The 21580-nt window shown below is 43.9% G+C and overlaps 1 protein-coding gene across 1 annotated transcript in view; it reads right to left on the bottom strand.

The window, feature by feature from the left end:
- LOC138945493 (GRIP and coiled-coil domain-containing protein 2-like) overlaps positions 1-21580 on the bottom strand; it is a 64776-nt gene that overhangs the window by 41623 nt on the left and 1573 nt on the right. Inside the window, exons 3-14 of the mRNA XM_070316928.1 lie at positions 20720-20804; positions 19137-19216; positions 18659-18763; positions 17543-17626; positions 16550-16654; positions 15252-15377; positions 10386-11576; positions 7081-7244; positions 3855-6480; positions 3059-3178; positions 2484-2582; positions 150-338 (exon numbers count right to left, since the gene is read on the bottom strand). Coding sequence (XP_070173029.1) covers positions 150-338; positions 2484-2582; positions 3059-3178; positions 3855-6480; positions 7081-7244; positions 10386-11576; positions 15252-15377; positions 16550-16654; positions 17543-17626; positions 18659-18763; positions 19137-19216; positions 20720-20804 — 4974 coding nt within the window. The remainder of the gene's footprint in view (positions 1-149; positions 339-2483; positions 2583-3058; positions 3179-3854; positions 6481-7080; positions 7245-10385; positions 11577-15251; positions 15378-16549; positions 16655-17542; positions 17627-18658; positions 18764-19136; positions 19217-20719; positions 20805-21580) is intronic.

Below are 21580 nucleotides of genomic sequence, written 5' to 3'. Positions count from 1 at the left end.
TACCCCTTCTCTTTATTTCCTACCTTTGTGTCTCCTCTCAGAACGTCAAGCTGGTGTTTGAGTTTGTCCTGCTCCTCTAGCCAGTCAGCGGCCTCCCTACCCCCCCCCCCCCTCACCCCCCTCCCCTACCCCTTCTCTTTATTACCTACCTTTGTGTCTCCTCTCAGAACGTCAAGCTGGTGTTTGAGTTTGTCCTGTTCCTCTACCAGGTCAGCGGCCTGGCTCTTGGACTCTGCCAGCTGTGCCACGACCTTGTCCAGCTCTTTCTGCCCCTGGGAGCTCTTGGCTTTCTCTTGCTCCAGTTGGTCGTAAGCATCGTCAATGTTCTGCTGCAACACCTGCGGGAAAAATATGATATATAGCTCACTCTTTCATTTTTTTTGCCATAGTACATGATCAGTCCCACTGTGGGGAAAGGCCCAGTCTGAACTACAAGTCTCTGAGTCCCCCCCCCCCCCCCCCCCCCCCACACACACACTCACACCCTCCTCTTTCTTCCATACTTTTGTTGTCAAAAGCATCGTCAATGTTCTGCTGCAACACCTTCAGGGAAAAGATATGCTAGGTATAAGCTCAGTACTTTATTCTTTTGCCATAGTAGATCAGTCTCTCTGCACGGAAAGGGCCAGCTGAAAGAAATATGTTACTGCTTGTTCTATTACGCTTGTAAAGGCCGTCCTGAATTGAACTTGAAGTTGAATTCGTGAAGACTTTGCACATAGTTTTTTTAACAACAAAATTCAGTGCCAAAGCTTTGTCCAGTGAGCTTCGTGAAGTAGACTTCGCAAAGTCAAACTCGCCAAATTAATATCATGCTTGAACTAAAGAATAGTCATTGTCGGTGTCAGTCCCCATGACTTTTCAGAGATATCGTATCGCAAAACAAGACTTGGGAAGGACAGTTGGGAGACAGACCCACACGCACATTAGGGGACAGTATCCAGAAAAGTATGAGACAGATCGGAGCTGCATTGTGTCTCCTTTTTTTTTGGTCAAAAGCCAATTAATTAGTTTTATTGGTACTCTTCAGCTTTAATGAGCCTACAGGATGGCATGTCATGAGACAGACGAGAAAAGGGTACGATGGTGGGACAATCAACAGTGACTGGAGTGTAGAGGAAGGCATTCAGTACAGTAGAACAGGCGGGGATGTAGCTCAGTCGGTAGCGCCCTGGATTTGTATCCAGTTGGCCGCTGTCAGCGTGAGTTCGTCCCCACGTTCGGCAAGAGATTTATTTCTCAGTCAACTTTGTGTGCAGACTCTCCTTGGTGTCCGCGAACACCCCCGTGTGTACACGCAAGCACAAGACCAAGTGCCCACGAAAAAGATCCTGTAATCCATGTCAGAGTTCGGTGGGTTATAGAAACACGAAAATACCCAGCATGCTTCCTCCGAAAACGGCGTATGGCTGCCGAAATGGCGCGGGGTAAAAAACGGTCATACACGTAAAATTCCACTCGTGCAAAAAAAACACGAGTGTACGTGGGAGTTTCAGCCCACGAACGCAGAAGAAGAAGAAGAAGTACAGTAGAACCACCCTTTTAAAGCCTAACAAAGTGTTTCAGGAGAAAACCGGGACTGAAAAAGGAGAGTCATTGAATAAAAGTAAATTGACAAAGCTTTTGAGGAGAAAATCTGAGAAAGCAAAGCCTTAATCAATCAATCAATCCATCAATCAATATGAGGCTTATATCGCGCGTATTCCGTGGGTACAGTTCTAAGCGCAGGGATTTTTTATTTTTTTTTCATTTTTATGCAATTTATATTGCGCACATATTCAAGGCGCAGGGATTTATTTATGCCGTGTGAGATGGAATTTTTTTACACAATACATCACGCATTCACATCGGCCAGCAGATCGCAGCCATTTTGGCGCATATCCTACTTTTTGCGGCCTATCGGGTATTTTGGTGGACATTTTTATCTATGCCTGTACAATTTTGCCAGGAAAGACCCTTTTGTCAATCGTGGGATCTTTAACGTGCACACCCCAATGTAGTGTACACGAAAGGACCTCGGTTTTTCGTCTCATCCGAAAGACTAGCACTTGAACCCACCACCTAGGTTAGGAAAGGGGGGAGAAAATTGCTAACGCCCTGACCCAGGGTCGAACTCGCAACCTCTCGCTTCCGAGCTCAAGTGCGTTACCACTCGGCCACCCAGTCCTTAAAAGGTGGAAGTCTTAAATTGGTCGGTCGTTAAAGGGGGGTTTCACTGTGCATGTGTTGTGAGAAGTATTAACCCCTTCACTGCCACAGTATAACAGCATTATCCGAACGGTCTATGGGAAAGAACTGTGTTTAGAACCCCTACAAGTACTTGGACAGTGGTCACCTCCCATTTAATTTTCAGAAATGTCCTGAAATGTTGTTGACACAAATCCCACGTATGAGATACGGTTATGGGCGTAGGACAAACCGAAAATGACCACGTATTACATACGGGGTGGGCAGTGAAGGGGTTAAAAGCTCTAAACACTCACAGTGTTATTCTCCTGCAGCTGTTTGAGTTCTGTCAACAGTTGCTCTGACCCTGCTGCTGTCGGTGCTTGTTCTCCTTTGCCCTTCTTCAAGCTCTCCAGCTGTCAAATTAATACATTGAATTTAAAGAAAGAAATGTGGGTACATGTACACAAACAACTACACACACACACACACGTCCATACACACGCTGACACACTCACACACGCTGACACAGCCCATCCCCCCCCCCCACACACACACACACAAACACACTGTCAAGGCAGTTACACCTGACAGATAGAAAGTGTCATTTTCTTTTTTCTGTATACATGTACAAACCTATCCTCTCATTCATCACGCTACTTGTACAAAAACACACATCCCCAGCTAGGCAATGTCAGTACAATGGAGACCCCTCCCCCCCCCCCGCAAGTTTAACACTCACTCCCTTTTTAAACCCTGTTTATGACTGATTTCCATTCATACTGAAAAATTCACCCCCATTTTAAGACTCCCTCCCTGACCTGATTTTCTCAGATTTCTATTAGGGGGTGGGGGTGGGTGTTCCACTGTAGAATCATAACTATCACAGTACCTTGGCCTTAGTTTCCTGTAGCTCTTTCTTGGACTTGAGTGCCAGCTGTTTGAGTTTGCTGATCAGTTCATCTTTTTCTTTGATCGTCTTCTTCAGGCTCTGCACCTCTCCATCTGAGGTCTGACAAATTAGACATCACGAAAGTGTCAATCCACCACATTTTTTTTTTAATACAACTTGACTGACTAACCCCTGCTCAAGCCACACTATTACATAGAAAAAGCGATAGAGTCGTAGAAACCTGAAAGAAAATTATTCAACCAATAAAATCCACCAGAAACAATGAACTAACTTATAGATAAAAACAAAGAAACAAACCAATTCAAAAGCCAAACCACAAACAACCAACCAACAGAAATCAAACAAACAAACAAATGGCAACCAATAACTAAGGCCCCCCAAAAAATAGGTCTGTTTACGGTAACATGGGCCCAAAGAAATAGGGTCGGTAGGTCGGGATTTTTTTATTTTTTTATTTTTTTTTTATTTTTCAAAAAAACATATTTTACCGTTTTTTTGCCAAAAAAACCAAAAGATTTTTTTTTTTTTTTTTTCCCCCAAATGCCAAAAAAAAGTCTAGGGTCGCGCGAAAAAAATAGGGTCGGTCGGGTTACCGTAAACAGACTATTTTTTTGTTGTTGCCTAATATCTTTTTCTATATTACCTTCAGGGGACCTATAGACAATTATCAGACGACATTGACAACCACATGAATATAGCACACACACACACACACACACACACACACACACACACACACACACACACACACAAACCAACAGACACCACCACCAACCTCAGACTTCTGCACACTTTCCTCCTGCTTGCTGCTGCTCTCCTGAATCTGGGCAGACAACTCAGCGTTGACTGCTTTCTGTGACTGGAGCGCGCTCTCAAGATCTTCGATTTCACTCTCTTTTTTCTCCAGCTCCGTTTCCAGTTCCGACACACGCTTTTTCCACGTTTCAATTTCTTCATCTTTCTCTGCCGCTTTCTTCTGATTGGCTTCAAAGGTTTCTTCCATGGATTTCAGCGTTTCCGCCATTTGCTGCTGAGCTTCACGGAAGTTGTCTTCCTTTTCGGTGAAACTTGTGCGAAGGTTGTTGATCTCTTGGTCCCTGTGTACGATGTCCTCGCGAAGGTTGTCCAGCTTTTCCATGCTGACGTACAGACTCTGTCGCAGAGAGGTCAGCTCCCTGTCCTTGTCTGCCGTTTCCTGCTTGATCCTCACCACCTGTTCGTTCATGGAGCGCAGGTCACCTGACAGATTATCGGACAGTGATTTCAAGCTGGCGCACTCTTCGGTTAGGTTCTGCTTCTCCTCCGTTAGCGCCATGATCTGCTGAGTTTGCTGCTCTTCTGACGAGTCTTGTGCCGATTTCAGCGCGGCAGCCTTTTCTTCCAGAGTCTTCTCTATGGCTGCGAATCTCTCAGAACTTTCCTCAGCTGTCTTGACGAGAGAGGTGCATTTTTCACTGAGCTGCTTCTTCTCCTCGTCTAGTTGGAAGAGCTGGCTGCGAACAGAGTCCACCTCGGCCAGCGAGGCTTGCAGCTCTGATTCCAGTTCCTCCATCCTCTTCTCGAAGTCTGCCTTCTCCCTGTTCAATGCTTCAAGCGATTCTCTGAGAGAAGAGTTATCGGCTTCAAGGGTGGACAGTTTGAAGCCGGCTGATTCCAGTTCCAAGCTCGACTGCTGAAGCTGGGTGGTAGCTTGAGCCTGTGAATTCTGTTCAGCGTCTGCTTTTGACACCAGCTCCGACACTCTCGACTCCAACTCTTCCCTCTCTTTTTCCATAGAGGACATTTTCTCCGTCATCACGGCTGTTCCCATTGTCAGTGTTTCTATCTGAGAAATGAGGTCCTCCTTCTCTTCTGAAAAGCCGCTGAGTTTTTCCGTCACTTCGCTCAGCTGTTGTGAAAGTTTTTCCATCTCTGCTGTTTTCTGAGATGTTTCGTCTTTCAGTAAAGACAGGGCATCCTCAGAGGCAGCGAGCTTTTCTCTGAGAGTCTGTAGCTCTGTGCTGACTGAAGAAGCCTGCTCTAACTCTGAATCCTTGCTTGCAAGGCTCTCCTGAAGAGAACTCAAGGCATCCGACTTTTGCTTCAAGTCTTCTTGAAGATCTTTAACATTCTTCTCAAGCACTGGTTTTTGAGCTTGAAGCTCTTGCAACTGATGAGAAAGCTCAGAATTTTGTGTCTTCAGTTCAGTCAACTTACTGGTCAATTCTTGCATCGCACCTTCTTTATCCTCTTCTCTCTGTGCAAGCTCATCCGACAGTATTTGTACGGCTGTGGATTTCTCTTCTTCAGAGTTCTTTGTTTCTTCAAGCCTGGATTCAAGATCATTCTGGATTTGCTGTAGAGCTGACTCTTTCTCTTCAAGCTGATTTTTCAGAGATGAGTTCTCTGACTCGGCCTGTTGTATCCTCTGCTCCAGTTCTTGTTGAAGCTGTTCTTTGGAGGTCTCCTTCTCTGCACGGTCTTGGTGAAGTTTGTCCCACTCTCCTTCAAGACTTTTCAGTTTTTCTTCAAGAATTTTGCGATTCTCTTGATCATCCTGCGACGTCTGCTTCAACTGCTCGCTGAAACTGTCTCTCTCGCTTTCCAACTCCTTGACCTTCTCAGAAAACTCTGTCTGCGACCTTTCAAGGTCAGACGCAGCCTGGGAGAGCTTCTCTTTCAGGGCGTCACATTCTTCACAAATCTGCCTCTCCTTTTCTCCAAGTTCGCTCAGCTTGCTTTCAAAGTCTTCTTGGAGTTGTTTAAGTTGAGTTTCCTTCTGAACCAGCTCTTCTCTGGCGGTTTCGAGATCTTTGGTCAGCTGCCTGCTCTGTGATTCCAGGTCAGACTTCTGGTTCTGGAGTTCCTCGATCTGCTGACAGAATGCTGCCATGTTCGACTGATCTTTGGTCGCCATGTCAAACTGCTCGCGAAGTTCTCCGTGGCGACGCTTCACTTCCGTCAGCTGATTGGACAGTTCAAACACCTGGTTCTCCAGCTCTTGAGCATAGCCTTTCCTCTCCTCCGTTTGTTCCAAGGCTTCTTTGGCCTGAGTTTGGGCAGTCTCCTCTCTCTTGCAGGCCTCCTCAAAGTCTTTCTGCAGCTTGTCCAAACTCTCCTCCTTCCCTTTCAAGCTTGCTTCAAGGTGCTGGACTTTCTCGTTGACGGCACCAAGCTCCTCGTTCCGATGATTCTCAGACTCCTTGGTAAGCTGAAGCAGCACTGAAACTGACTCCTTTTCACGCTCCAAGGTGTCCATGTTAGACTGCAGTTCTTCCGTCCGGCGTCGAGCCCCTTCCAGCTTGACGGACTCGTCTCCCTTCGAAAGACGCAGAGTCTCCAGCTCCTTCTGCAGACGATCTCGTTCTGCGATGATTCCGGCTGTCATGGACTTCATGTGGGTGATCTCGTCTGCCAGGGACCTGGAAATAAAAGAGGAATGTTACAAAAGAACAGGATAAAAAAATCCCGGTGGAGTTTATCTGTATTTTGTTGTTTCAAAGAAATGACATTTTATGTGAGAAAGGTTAAAACTTTAACATAATTACATTCACAGAAAATCTAACACCTAGTCAAGGACTATAGCTCTGTATTTACATATGGTATCTCTACAATAAGAAAAAACACAACAAATAAACAAAGAACAAACAAAACTCCCTGCCGCAGACCAACTGACCGGGGACTACCAAACTCAGCCACCCTTTCCGCCCATTTTTCACTCTTCTTTTATCCTTAAATCCTCTTCCATGAGAAAAGTTCCATTTATACCCATAGGCATGAGTGGGGTTTTACATGTATTGTATGGCTATTTAATCACTCATACTCCGATTCTGGCCACGTGCAAGTTGCATTATATGAATGTAGATGTAAATGCTTGTATAACTGTGTTTTAATTTTAAATGTGTCAAGCGCAAAGAGCATAATTGTAAAGTTATGATGTTGCGCTATATAAATGCTCATTTATTATTATTATTATTATTATTTTTATTTTTTATTTTTTTTTGCAATCATAACAATCATACCTGTCTTCTTCGCTCATACGGAAGACCTCGTCCTGCAGACTGTCACGCTCGGTGAGGGCATCGTGCATGGAGGTCATGAGGAGCTCCAGCTCCTGGCGGAAGTGATCCTCGTGGCTCTCCGTGCTCTCCAGCTCCTGTACCAGGTTGTCTCGCTCCTCCTTCACCTGCACAATCACACACATCATTTAGGAAAAATATAAAATAAAATGAAAATAAATAAAGTGTTTGTATTTTTTCCATGGCAAGGCCCAAAACATTAGGGCCTGTAGGTTGGCTATTTTTTTTTTAAATAAAGTGGGTTTTTTATTTACACAGGCATATGCATTTTTTTATCGGCTGGAAATAGCTGTGTCCCATGGATGTCAGCAAAAAATAAGTTTCTTTGTAAAGTTTGCAAAATCAAGTTTTGTCATGTATTATTATTATTTTTTTTTTAATTGTCAAAATGAAGGGAAAAAAATGGCCCGAAGGAAAAAAAAGGGTCGGTTAGGCTTTCGGAAACATTGATTTTTCTTCTTCTTGGCCTTCGTTTTTTTTAAAAGTGAGCCCACCTGATACCACATGTGTTCACTTCTTGCACTTATTCGATCATCCTCTACCATCTTTATGATTTGATTTTTATACCTTATTACTTTATTTACCCATTGCTGGAAAACTTCAGTCACTTCCTCCCAGTGGAAATAAGCTAGCAGCAACAATTAAGAGTTGCTTGCTACCCATGTGTGGGCAGGTTTAGTTGTCATCAACCACCTGTACTTTTGGTAGATTGACCACGTTATTTTAAGTGCTACAGTGGTGACATGGGGGTGGGACATGTATACTGTCTCTGAATCATTACATATAGCATTCGTTGACCAATGTTTATCCTGGCGTGGATTCTATGAACTGACGGTATTACTTTTAGTCATCCCTTGTAATCCCCAAAACAATTTGCTTTTCAATCATGACACATTTTTTCCCTATTCTCTCATCTCAATCAATCAATCAATCAATGAGTCTTATATCGCGCATATTCCGTGGGTACAGTTCTAGGCGCTCTGCAGTGATGCCGTGTGAGATGAAATTTTATACGGCCAGTAGATTGCAACCATTTCGGCGCATATTTACCTTTCACGGCCTATTATTCCAAGTCACACGGGTATAGGTAGACAATTATTAACTGTGCCTAAGCAATTTTGCCAGGAAAGACCCTTTTGTCAATCGTGGGATCTTTTAACGTGCACACCCAATGTAGTGTACACGGGGGGAGGTTCGGACACCGAAGAGAGTCTGCACACAAAGTTGACTCTGTGAAATAAATTTCCGCCGAACCTGGGATCGAACTCACGCTGACAGCGGCCAACTGAATACAAATCCAGCGCGCTACCAACTGAGCTATATCCCCGCCCCATATATCTCCCATCAAAGCGCCATCTGGATCTTCATTATGTAAGTGTAACGATCCAAATGCGGGCTGACAATTACAAGCAAAGAAAGGATGAATTGATTCTATCAATGTTATCAGGTTCCACAATCAGATTGTAAACACATTACTCTCTTTGTGCCTCTGATATCCAGCAGGTGATTCGATTCTACCCTGAGATAGGTGGACAAATCACGATTCACCAAACAATAAATTCAGTACAAATTACAATGTAATACATTATCATATTCTGTCAATACTCCACCAATCATAAGTCATGATAGGCAGCCAAGCTGCTTTTCTTCTTCTTCCCCTGCTTTTACGGGCTAAGCCTTTTCCCCCGCCCCTGGAATTTAGGACTGCTGCTCTTAACGATAAGATAAAAATCTATTGCTGATTAATAGTTTGTTTACCACCTGACGCCATCAGCCATGCACTTAGGCAAAAAAAAAAAAGTCTGTTTACGGTAACATAGGCAAAAAAATAGGGTCGGTAGGTCGGGAATTTTTTTTCTTCACAAAAACCATATTTGTACGTTATTTTGCCAAATGCCAAAAAAAAGTCAAGGGTCGCGCAAAAAAATAGGGTCGGTCAGGATACCTTAAACAGACTATTTTTTGTTGTTGGCCTTAACACCTGGTCTTATCCGTAATTAAGCTGTGTATTGATCTTGACTGCTGAGTTATAGTACAGTCATTTCCACAACCTCATCTGAATGACTTGCTTCTACGCAGTTTAGAAAACACACTTTGGTTTTATTCCCTACTTTGCATGCAGTCAGCACATACACTTAAATATCAATGAGATAAGGCACACAAAAAAAAATAGGTGTGGTTAAGGTAACAGAGCCAAAAAAAATAGGGTAGGAAGGTAGGCAATCACTCTTTTTTTAAACCTTTTTTTTCTATAATAGCAGAGCAACCAAGCGTGTAGCACTCGCAACCGAAGAAGATGCCGCCATTTTTGTCATGGCAAGCGTCTGTTGGGCCTTTTTAGTAGAAGGAATTATTTCCCTTGCATCGTCTGTCGTCTGCATGACGACTCGAGCGCTTTCGCTTTCATTGCGTTTTCTGCACTCGTTTTCTTGTTTTCATTTTTTTTTTGGACAAATGTAATAAAAAGTTATAGGGTCGGCCCCTAAAAATAGGGTAGGTTGGGTTACCGTAACCACACCTTTTTTTAGGCCTAAGCATATGATGCTTATGCTTACAGAAAAAATACATCAATGTGATATGTAATGTTGTATCATAACAGTTTTACTGGTTGAAATAAAAAAAATGCCATAAATGTCATGTCAACAGGTAAAGCCTATCTGTTATTCAAACAGATATTGAACATACTAAGTATTAACCATGTTTTTATGCTTATAAAACTGTGTGTGTTTGTTTGTGTGTGTGTGTGTGTGTGTGTGTGTGTGTGTGTGTGTGAAAACGACGTTAAACACCAAATAAAGAAAGAAAGAAAGAAAGTGTGTGTGTGTGTGTGTGCTTTAGTGTATGTGTGTGTGTGTGTGTGTGTGTGTGTGTGTGTGTGTGTGCTTTAGTGTGTGTGTGTGTGTGTGTGTGTGTGTGTGTGCTGTGTGTGTGTGTGTGTGTGTGTGTGTGTGTGTGTGTGTGTGTGTGCTTTATTGTGTGTGAATGTGTGTGTGCTGATGTCAGAAACATTACAGAGAAAAAAGTTCAGTTGGCGCAGTGGTAAGTCAACTTGATGCACCTTTTGACCCTCTGTGACAGGAATTCTTGTGGGTCATTGTGTGCACCAGCAGCGCATGGTGCATGGGGGGGAGGGAGGAGGGGGGAGGGCGGAGAGAGAAAGAGGTACAGATTGACACAGACTCGCAAACACATCCACAATAAGCAAGCAGGCAGACAGACAGACAGACAGACCGACCGACAGAACTTACCATGTTCATGAGATGTTCCCACTCTGCCAGCTGGCCTCTCAACCCTTCAGCTTCAGTCTTCAACGCTTCATGCTCCTGCTGGATCTCCGCTAGCTCAAAGGTAGACGTTTCGTGGGCCTCCTTCAACTGTGTCAACTCCTCGAACAGCCTTTGTCGCTCCAAGATCGTCATCTTCAGGTTGGCTTGAAGTTCCGCCACCTGTGACGTTTCATCCTCCACTACTGAAGAGCTCTCTACTTCCTTAGGAGTAGAGTCACTGTCGGTTTGTGGACTTTCTCCTGAGTCTAATGCGGGCTCGTTTCCTTCCTTGTTGAACATTGCCGTTTCTAGCTCTTTGATGGTGGACTGTAGACTTTCTATGGTGGCGTCCTTCTGTTTGATTTCTTCTTCTGCATGTGCGGCTCTTGAATTCAGTTCTTCTAGCTGAGACTTCAGGTCGGTGGTTTCTGCTTCTCTTGAATCTGCTCCTTCTGATTTTTCTTCCAATGATGAACTGGCCGATTTAAAGTCTTCAATTTGAGATTGGAGCAGAGAAATTTCTGATTCCTTGGATGCTGCTGCTTCTGATTTTTCTGCCGTCACTGCCTGAAGTTGGCGTTCAAGTTCAGCTTTCTCCGTGGACAAAGCTGATACTTTCTCATCCGCTTCTCTTAGTTTCTCATGAAGTTCTTCCACAACAGTTTGAGCACTATCTTCTCCCATACTTTGATTTTCCTTTGCTTTAACTTGAGACAACTTTTCTGACAGCTCTTGCTTTTCGTTCTGAATAGCACCCCTCTCTGCTTCAACTTGTGAAAGCTTCTCCCTCAGCTCCGTCAGTTGGCTGTTCACAGAATCTTTCTCCTCTTCAATCTGTGACAGCTTTTCCAACAAATCTTTCTTCTCCTCTTCGGCTTTAGCGCTAGCGTTTGCCAGCAGTTCATCTTTTTCAGACAAACTTTTCTTCAGTTCACAGTTCTCAGACTCCAATTCTTCCTTCTCCTGGACGAGCTTGTGAAATTTGTGCTGCAACTCTTCTAAAGCAGACGACTCCTGTTCTCCATCTTGATCTCTGCTTGCCAGCTGGGCCTTCAGGTCTGCGATGGTGGTTTCAGCGGCTTCCAGGTTGGACTGGAGAGTCTGATGATCTTGGAGTGTCTGCTTCATGTCTGTGATCACTGTTTCTTGCTGCTGGCGGTCCTCTTGAAGGGTCTGTGACAGAAAGTATGGGGACTGTGGTCAACACAAAACGCAAGAAACTTGATAAGGATTTCCAATTCTATTCAAGCAGACCAGCCGAATTTCTGATTTTGAAATTGCCTCTCCTCAAATTTTCTGAATGCTATAGCCTGATTTGTTGCTATATCTCAGTTTTGGGGACAAACATTTGATAGCCTTTTCTTTCATTGTTAGTGATATCTGAGGATGTGAGTCAGACAAGAGATAGAGAAGACTGCTTTTTACACTGCCATTTTTAACATTTGCTTGGCACATGTTGTCTCCGTGTCCTGTTGAACAATCGCCTACATACATCCTTTAAAACGACAACCAAACAAACAAAAAATAACATAAATTCTGAGAGGATCATAAACAATGGTTCAAGGCTTTAAGCTAAGTGTCTCAATCAAAATAAAGAAACAAGTCGCGTAAGGCGAAAATACAACATTTAGTCAAGCTGTCGAACTCACAGAATGAAAGTGAACGCAATGCAATTTTTCAGCAAGACCGTATACTTGTAGCATCGTCAGTCCACCGCTCATGGCAAAGGCAATGAAATTGACAAGAAGAGCGGGGTAGTAGTTGCGCTGAGAAGGATAGCACGCTTTTCTGTACCTGTCTTCGTTTTAACTTTCTGAGCGTGTTTTTAATCCAAACATATCATATCTATATGCTTTTGGAATCAGGAACCGACAAGGAATAAGATGAAAGTGTTTTTAAATTGATTTCGAAAATTTAATTTTGATCATAATTTTTATATTTTTAATTTTCAGAACTTGTTTTTAATCCAAATATAACATATTTATATGTTTTTGGAATCAGAAAATGATGAAGAATAAGATGAACGTAAATTTGAATCGTTTCATAAAAATTTTTTTATTTTTACAATTTTCAGATTTGTAATGACCAAAGTCATTAATTAATTTTTAAGCCACCACGCTGAAATGCAATACCGAAGTCCGGGCTTCGTCGAAGACTACTTGACCAAAATTTCAACCAATTTGGTTGAAAAATGAGAGCGTGACAGTGCCGCCTCAACTTTCACGTGACCCATCCAGCTATCGACCCATCAGCCTACTCAGTTGCGTTGGAAAGCTTCTGGAAAGGATCGTGAACAAGAGACTGTTGTCGCTTCTTGAGTCCAGATCTTTCCTTGCACCCACCCAAACAGGCTACCGGCAACATCGCAGCACCGAAGGCCAGCTTGCCCTCTTGACGCAGGAGATTGAAGATGCCTTCCAAGAGAAAAAGAAGGTCCTGGCAGTGTTCTTTGATCTGTCCCGGGCCTTCGACACAGTCTGGAAGGAAGGGCTGCTACTGAAGCTTTTGCATGCGGGCGTCCATGGCAAGATGTTCAAGTGGCTGAGTGATTTCCTCTTCAACAGAACAGCAAGAGTGATGGTAGACGGGACGACCAGCAACCTCGTGAAGCTGAGAGAGGGTGTCCCACAAGGCGGAGTGATCTCCCCTACCCTCTTCCTCGTCTACATAAATGACATCACAACAACGGTGCCAAAACATGTCTCGAACACCCTGCATGCGGATGACTTTGCAGTCTGGTGTGCAGAAGAACACACCTCCACAGCAACACACCGTATCCAGAACACCATCAATAGCGTGTCCAGCTGGTCAGAACACTGGGCATTACAGCTGAACACTACCAAGACGGTCAGCACTCTCTTCTCACTCTCCACCTCCAAGGAAAAGGTCCTGCTGAAACTGAAAGACCAAGCAGTCCCACAGGTCGACACGCCAACGTTTCTGGGAGTCACCCTGGACACACGTCTGACGTGGAAGCCGCAGATTGAAGCGACAGAAGGAAGAGCGATGAAGAAGCTCTCGCTCATGAAGAAATTGGCAGGAACCCAGTGGGGCGCAAACTCTGGCATTCTGAAACAGGTCTACACAGGCGCTGTCAGACCGGTCATGGAATACGCCTCCTCAACATGGACCACTGCCTCCAAAACCAACAAAGGAAAGCTGGACAAAGTCCAGAACATGGGGCTAAGGATCATCCTCGGTGCCATGAAAAGTACACCCATCCAAGAAATGGAGAAAACAGCAGACCTGGAACCACTCGAGGACAGACGAGAGTACAAAGCTGTCCTCCAGGGAGAGAAGATGAAGAGACTGACCACTCACCCACTTCACCAAAACCTCAACAAGGGCACCAAGAACAGGCTGAAACGAAAGAGCCTCAAACATCAGGTCAAGGACCTCCAAACGGAGTATGCTGAAGCTCTGGAAGCTGACCCCAACTGCTGTGAGACACTCGTCTCAGACGTCTGGGCCCCACGCAAAAGCTTCCATGAAGTCAGAACAGATGTACCAGGACTGACAGCAAAGGGCGAACAGTCACCACATGTCCAGAAGGCCCTCGCCATGGAGATGATTCAGGACCGCTACCCACATTGCACCTGGACTCACGTCTACACAGACGGCTCCTCAGAGAACGCCGTAAGGAATGGAGGCAGTGGCGTCTACATCCGTCGCCCAAACGGGACCACCACCTCCCTCTCCGTCCCAGCTGGTGACCTGAGCTCGAACTACAGGGCCGAGCTCCACGCCCTCATCACTGCAGCAGAGCACGCAGCAGGGGAAGACCGCAGTCGGCAAAACATCGTCCTCCTCACTGACTCCCTGTCCGCCCTCCAGTCCCTTCTGTCTGGCCCCACTGACCTCCCCACCAGGCAACTCGACAACTGCCTCAGCACCCTGTCTCAACACAACAAGGTGGTGCTCCAGTGGATACCGGCTCATGTCGGCATTGCCGGCAATGAAGAAGCGGACAGGCTGGCAAAAGGAGGTGCGAGACTTCCCCAACCACACAACTCCACCTCGTACAAAGAAGCCAAGACTCTTCTACAACGGAAGAAGAAAGAAAACTGGAAAAAGAGAAACGGAGACTACAACCCACAGGAAGACCCCATCAACAAACTAGACCGGAGAAGCCAAACCACCATTTTCCGTCTAAGGACAGGGCACTGTGGACTGAAGAAACACCTCAAGAGACTGGGCCTTGCGGATGACGCACACTGTGAATGTGGCTCGGAAGAGCAAACTCCGGAGCACATTCTCCAGAACTGCCCCCATCTAGAGACAATACGCCAGAAGTTCTGGCAAGAAGAGACCAGTGTTGGAGCCAAACTCTGGGGTCCTGCCGACGAACTGCGCAAGACTGCGGACTTCCTGGCAGCCACTGGTCTGAGGATCTAGCACGGCCACCAACATCGAACGCAGAAGAAGAAGAATTAATTAATTTTTAAGCCACCAAGCTGAAATGCAATACCGAAGTCCGGCCTTCGTCGAAGATTGCTTGGCCAAAATTTCAATCAATTTGATTGAAAAATGAGGGTGTGACAGTGCCGCCTCAACTTTTACGAAAAGCCGGATATGACGTCATCAAAGGTATTTATCGAAAAAAAGAAAAAAACGTCCGGGGATATCATTCCCAGGAACTCTCATGTAAAATTTCATAAAGATCGGTCCAGTAGTTTGGTCTGAATCGCTCTACACACACACACGCACAGACACACACACATACACCACGACCCTTGTCTCGATTTCCCCTCTATGTTAAAACATTTAGTCAAAACTTGACTAAATGTAATGACTCTTGAAACTTGTCGAATGAGGGAGGGTAACAGAAAGTATGTTTACTTTACATACCGAAAGCTGTGAAGTTAGCTCCTCCACCTGTAGCTGAAGGTTATCCCTGGCAGCCTTGACTTCCACTAACTGACCTTCACCCTCTGACCTTTCCCCTTTGAACTCCTGTAGCTGGTCTTCCAAGTCCTGAAATCAACACACAAACAATGTTGAAGTCTATAAGTATCTTCAAGCTAAATGTGTCTTGAGAGTAACCCAGTCGTCACAACAAACCTTAGAACAACCTCCCCTCCCCCCCCCTCCCCCCCCCCCCCCCCCCTATTTGAAAATGTGATGCGCCAAAAGTGCAGGCACCTTATAACCAGTCTGACTCAGCCTTTCCAAAGACCAACAAAGAGAAAGAACAATCCGAGTTATGTTCTGTTACAGAGCAGCCCCCCCCCCCCCCCCCCTTTAACCCTTTCGCTGCCAATCAAAACTTGCGTATGTGCATTCCTGACTGCCAGGGAATATTGGAGTTCGGGGTGTAATAATTCACAAAAAATTCTAGCTCCAAACTGGCAGTATAGGTAGGTAAGTAAAACCTATTTTATTTTTAAAGGAAATTGAACCAAGAATCTGTTTTTAGTGTCTAATCATGGAAATAATAATTAGTTTGGCTTATAATGATGTTTAAATATGAACTTTTGAAAAATCAGTCCGGCGCATCTTCCGGTGCCTGTGGATCAAACACAGGTGGCTGTTTTGCTTGCTCCAAGAAAGGATTATAATCACTGTCATCTACCTGTTTCCAACGAATCGTCCGAAAGAAGATCTCCCCCTTCCCCTGTCAGTATCCATAATCATTTGCACCGCCTGTAGCGTCAGTCCGGCTTTGGGGCCCGGTCGACTGTCACCGTTAGCCATTTTGACGAGTCGAGATTTCTCTCCCCTACCCTGTCGCCAAGGCCGAAAATAGCCTTCAGACGCAAAACCGCGTCACCATTTATGTTTATTCATGAGAATGAGGTATCCTTCCAAGCCATTGGCTGCTATTTGTGTGTCAGCAGTGACGTAGCATTTCTGGAAAATTCCCGAACGGAGAAGACGGGTAAACCCGTTCTAAGGCGCTGCTGTTGCACAAGCGCATGACGAGTATACCCGGCCGTCCTAAGGCAGTCAAGGGGTTAAAGACCCTCAATTTTAAGACTTCCAGACTTTTAAGGCCTTGCTTTTTGAGATTGTCTGTTTATAACCTCTGTAAATCTACTCCCATTCATTTTTTCATTTTCATTGTTAAGATTGCCTCCGTTTAGAGACCTGATTTTCTCTGATTTTTGGAGGTCTTAACTTGTGGGTGCCACTGTATCCGTCCGTACCTTGTTTTGCATGGCCAGCTTGACCTGGTCTTCCTGCATGCATTGGAGGGACGACCTGAGGGAGGAGTCTTTGATCTCCATACACTCCACCTGCTCTGCTAGCTCCTGAAACAAAAAAATGTACACTGTTATTGTCGTTGTTGTTGTTGCTGAGCATACCTGCGTTTTACACTTGTGGCCCCACTTGGTACAGAGAAGGCGACTCTTGTCGTTCAAATGGATCACTGAGCGAAATACACATCTGCACTCCATCTAAAGGACAATTTACATTCTGAATCTCTATGCTTTCTGCACTGCCAAATAAAGGCTGGCCTTAAAGCCATATGTACTCGATGACTATACACGCTAATTGCTTTACCAACAGCTGGAGACAGACTAAATTAAGTTCCCTGCAAAATATTGTGGTCTAGGACCCCTTAAATGTTGAGATATTTGAATTTTCATTTTGATCTGGATCGTCCTATTTATAGATTTGGCAACACATGTAACGTTGATGCAAGGGAGAGAACACCGCGGCTTTGTTGACATCCTCACTTTTTCAGAGGCTAGAACAAGCTGTAATGCATGTATTATGGTCCGCGCATGGTGACGTATCGTCATTATATGGTCTTATGGTGCGTTTGACATCGATTGTGGGCAAACTACACTTTGTAAACACGGGAGTGCGTTAGTATGCCTTTAAGTAAGCTCAAAGTTGACTTCCCTTAAAGACTTTGCAAAGTTTTTTTTTATTTTTACCAAAAATGCAGTGCCAAAGCTTTGTGCAGCCTGCTTCGTGAAGTAGACTTTGCAAAGTTGACTTCGCCCAATCAGTGACTAGGCTTAACAGCAGCCCCCTTAACCCCCAAAATATGGAATGTTCTGTTCTTGGAGCCATACAAAAAAAGATGAGAATCTCAACTTGCGCAAGCACCCATCTTAACAGGGGCATTGGTGTTTTTTTGTGTGCCAACATCCATACAGGCAAGAAACTTTCTTTATTTAAATATTTACCCTGTTTGCTTTACTCAAAGTAGCAAACTTTGAAGAGATGTCATCCCTTTCCAGAGAAAGCTTCTGTAGCTGTTCTTCCAGTTCCTGCAACAATAGACAACAGAAAAATGAAATAAAAAAGAACAGAAATAAAATGCCGTGTTAAGTCATGGCTGGGTCCTTGATGATTTTGTAAATGGTGGAACCCCCCTTCAAAGACACCCCCACCCCCACCCCCCATTTAAGACTCCCTCCGTTTTAAGACCTTGTTTTCTCAGACTTTCTGTTCATAATCTCTGTAAAATTATCCCCATTTTAAGGCACCCTCCTTTTTCAGACCCCATTTTCTCAGATTTGTTTTGGTCTTAATAAGGGGGTTTCACTGTATGACATCTACATTTCATTAAATTAACAAAAGAAATGTTTTATGCTTGCAACTGACGTTATTCACCAAATTTACAGACAAACAAAAAGCCTTAAATTTAAAAGCAAGTATCCCCCGAAATATAAACAAAAATTGTTCAAAAATTGTGCAATCTAAAGATCTCAACAATGATCTTTGGAGCTTTGAAAAAGTCTGGACATTGGCAGGAAAATATAACTCTTGGTTATGCCTAGACTATGGCCAGTACCATGTATAGTTGAACCTGTCTGAAACAACCACCCAAGGGACCAATCAGAAGTGGTAATTCAAGACGGGTGTTCGCTATGGAAAAGAGAATGATTATAGCAAAATAATTGACGAGGATCCTTATGAGTTGTCGTAATGGGTAGGTGGTTGTTAGGCCTAAAAAAAATAGGTGTGGTTACGGTAACCCGACCTACCCTATTTTTAGGGGCCGACCCTATAACTTTTTATTACATTTGTCAAATAAAACCCAAAAAAATCCAAGAAAACGAGTGCAGAAAACGCAATGAAAGCGAAAGCGCTCGAGTCGCACACTTATTTCCCTGTCAAGTAGGTTTAATTTGTACACATTAGAAAAAAAAGTTAAAAAAAAAAAAGTGATTGCCTACCTTCCTACCCTAATTTTTTGGGCTATGTTACCTTAACCACACCTTTTTTTTTTTTTTTGCCTTATCGAGAAGTGGTCGTCAGGGCAGGTTCGATTTGTACTTCAATACAGGTTAACGTACATGTATTTTGGCAGCAGCAGATTCCTGACTAGCCTGCACAGTGTTGTAGGCAGCAAAGGCATCATCCCGTTCACTGGTCAGCTCAGACACCTGTTCTTCCAAATCCTGAAAATAACAATGCATGACGCATGAATATGTAAGTTTGGATAACACTGCCTTTTTCGTAGAAAAAAACTGTAAAATTAATGTGGAAAATGGACCAAGTCCACAATAGCTATGTAGAGTTGCAAAGGTTAACATGAGTTTTTAAATTCACCCCCCCCCCCCCCCCCCTTTAAGATCTCCATTGTCTCTGCTGACTTTCAATTGTTTCTTTCACAATTTCTGATGTTTTATATACATATATATATATGTGTTTTCTTTCTCTCTCACAATCTCTGTAAATTTACATCCATTTTAAGACTCCCTCCTTTTTAAGACATGATTTTATCAGATTTGTGTGGGTCTTAAAAGGGGGGTTCCACTGTATCATCAATACCTTTATCCGTTTTTGTGCCTCCTGGTCCCCACCCTGTGTCGCAGCACTGCCTTCTGCACTGACGGCCTTCTTCTTCAGGTCTGAAAGTCAATCATAGTCATGATGTGAAAGATCATACTTGCATGGGTGAAACTGATCAGAATTGAAAATAAGGAAAATGAGGCTGGGGTCCAGGGGCCGCCCAGGCCCTGGTGGGGTGCAGGGGCAATGCCCTGCTAGGGGGCCCAGGGGCGCGAAGCCCCTCCGGAAGAAAACGAAAAATCAGGCTTTTTAAGGGTAAAAGTATAGGCCTCTCCTGGTATCTCAAACACACAAATTTGCACATTAAACACTAGTAACAAATGCCAAGCTGTAGTCCGATAATTCGCGCGCTCAGTGAAACAAAGACTCAGCGATGTCCGGTCACTGTGTTAGAGAAAATACGGATCGGATCGACGGCGTAAAAAAAAAAAGATTCATTTTTAAAAAATTTTTTTTTAGCTATTTTGAACTGCCGGAACAAAGGGCATCTCAAAATCTGTCACTTCTCTACTGCCCACTCATCCCCCCCCCTCTCCCCCACTTTGAGAAGGACTCAGGACTACCACCAATCAAGGCCAGACACGGTGGCTAGACAGCTACCTCCCTCCACCTCACTTGACCGTGTCATCACCCCTCTAGTGACACGAGCCACTGGCGATTGCATCAGCAGTCAAAATAGCTACCACCCCCCCCCCCCTCCCCCCTCTTTGCGCTATTCACTTCACCCCCTCTCTTATCTTATCCTGCGCTGACCAATCCTTCAGAGACTTTCACATGTTGTAAAACAGTTTCCTCTCAGATAAAAACTCGGTCATTGACCCCGGGTAAGAAGGTCAGTGTCTGGACAGGCAGCTGTGTTCAGATTGCAAGTACCGGTCATTGACCCAGGTCTCAAGGCCAACCAGCTTTTACAATGCATCTGCCTTTGATCTGACCGCCCATCCAGAGCAAACATATTCCCCCTCTGTATTTTTCCTTTGATGTGCCTGCTATGTACCACTGATCCAGTTTCTGGGAAATGTATAGGTCATTGACTGCAGGGATACTCATTAAGACCGTTTTCTAAAATATGTTAACACCAGCTTTGCTGACCAACTTAGTACAAGTAGTGACAGTACTACTGCTGTCAATTATTTCCCTTCAACTAAGGAAGTAACAAACAAAAAAACGATCCAGTGTATGTGATAAAGAAGAAAAGACAGACCTTCAACAATAGGATAGGGGTGGAACTCTGCAACTCTTCTGAATCAAAAGCATAAAGATCACCTGTAAACAATTCTAGGATCAGGAAATCGGAACATCTGTTTGTTTTCATTAGGAAATAGAATTGAAATATAATGCTTTTGAGAGAGAGAGAGAGAGAGAGAGAGAGAGAGAGAGAGAGAGAGAGAGAGAGAGAGAGAGAGAGAGAGAGAGAGAGAATCATCCACCCAGAGAGACAGAACTACACTCACTCCAGTTAATTCTTTCTGCAAGGTGCAAATGCTCTTCGGTTTAAAATCTAACAAAGACAAACAACAGAAAACAAATCATTCACTGATTCAGCAAATGAATTAAGTTACCTTCACTTTTTGCTCGCTCTCGCTGCAGGAGCAGCATCTGCTTCTTGACAAATTTGATGAGATCTTCTCTGGACAGCGACTCCAGCTATCATGAAAAAAGTTGCACTTATCGAGTTATCTTAGTAAAAAATAACAAGGTAATTCTCAAATGATATATTACATGAACAATGTTTTAAAACAAATCAAGAATTACAACAAAAATTGTGGATATATAATATTAATAATATATATACATTATATGTAAAAAAAAATATTATGATCTACTCAAGGTTGCTGGATGTTGTTTGTCAATATAATTGTAAATAATCATTCATTTAAAGAAACACTTACAATTTAATAGATTGCATTGCAGAAAGTTTACAAATGTTAAACTTAAAGGCATATGTACTCGATGACTATACACGCTAATTGCTTTACCAACAGCTGGAGACATGCTAAATTAAGTTCCCTGCAAAATATTGTGGTCTAGGACCCCTTCAATGTTGAGATATGTTAATTTTCATTTTGATCTGGATCGTCCTATCTATAGATTTGGCAACACATGTAACGTTGATGCAAGGGAGCTAACACCGCGGCTTTGTTGACATCCTCACTTTTTCAGAGGCTAGAACAAGCTGTAATGCATGTATTATGGTCCGCGCATGGTGACATATCGTCATTATATGGTCTTATGGTGCGTTTGACATCGATTATGGGCAAACTACACTTTGTAAACACGGGAGCGCGTACATATGCCTTTAAAAAACAAACCAACAAAAACAGTCATTGTCCCTCGAGTATCTATGCAGGCTGACATGATATCTATACATATACGACTAGTGTCTGTCTGTCTGTTCGCGATGAACGGCCAAAGTTCTCGGT

The sequence above is a fragment of the Littorina saxatilis genome, linkage group LG13 (genome assembly GCF_037325665.1).
Source record: "Littorina saxatilis isolate snail1 linkage group LG13, US_GU_Lsax_2.0, whole genome shotgun sequence".
NCBI lineage: Eukaryota > Metazoa > Mollusca > Gastropoda > Littorinimorpha > Littorinidae > Littorina > Littorina saxatilis.
Note: the sequence above shows the minus strand (reverse complement) of the source record. Positions and strands in the feature narration are given on the sequence as shown.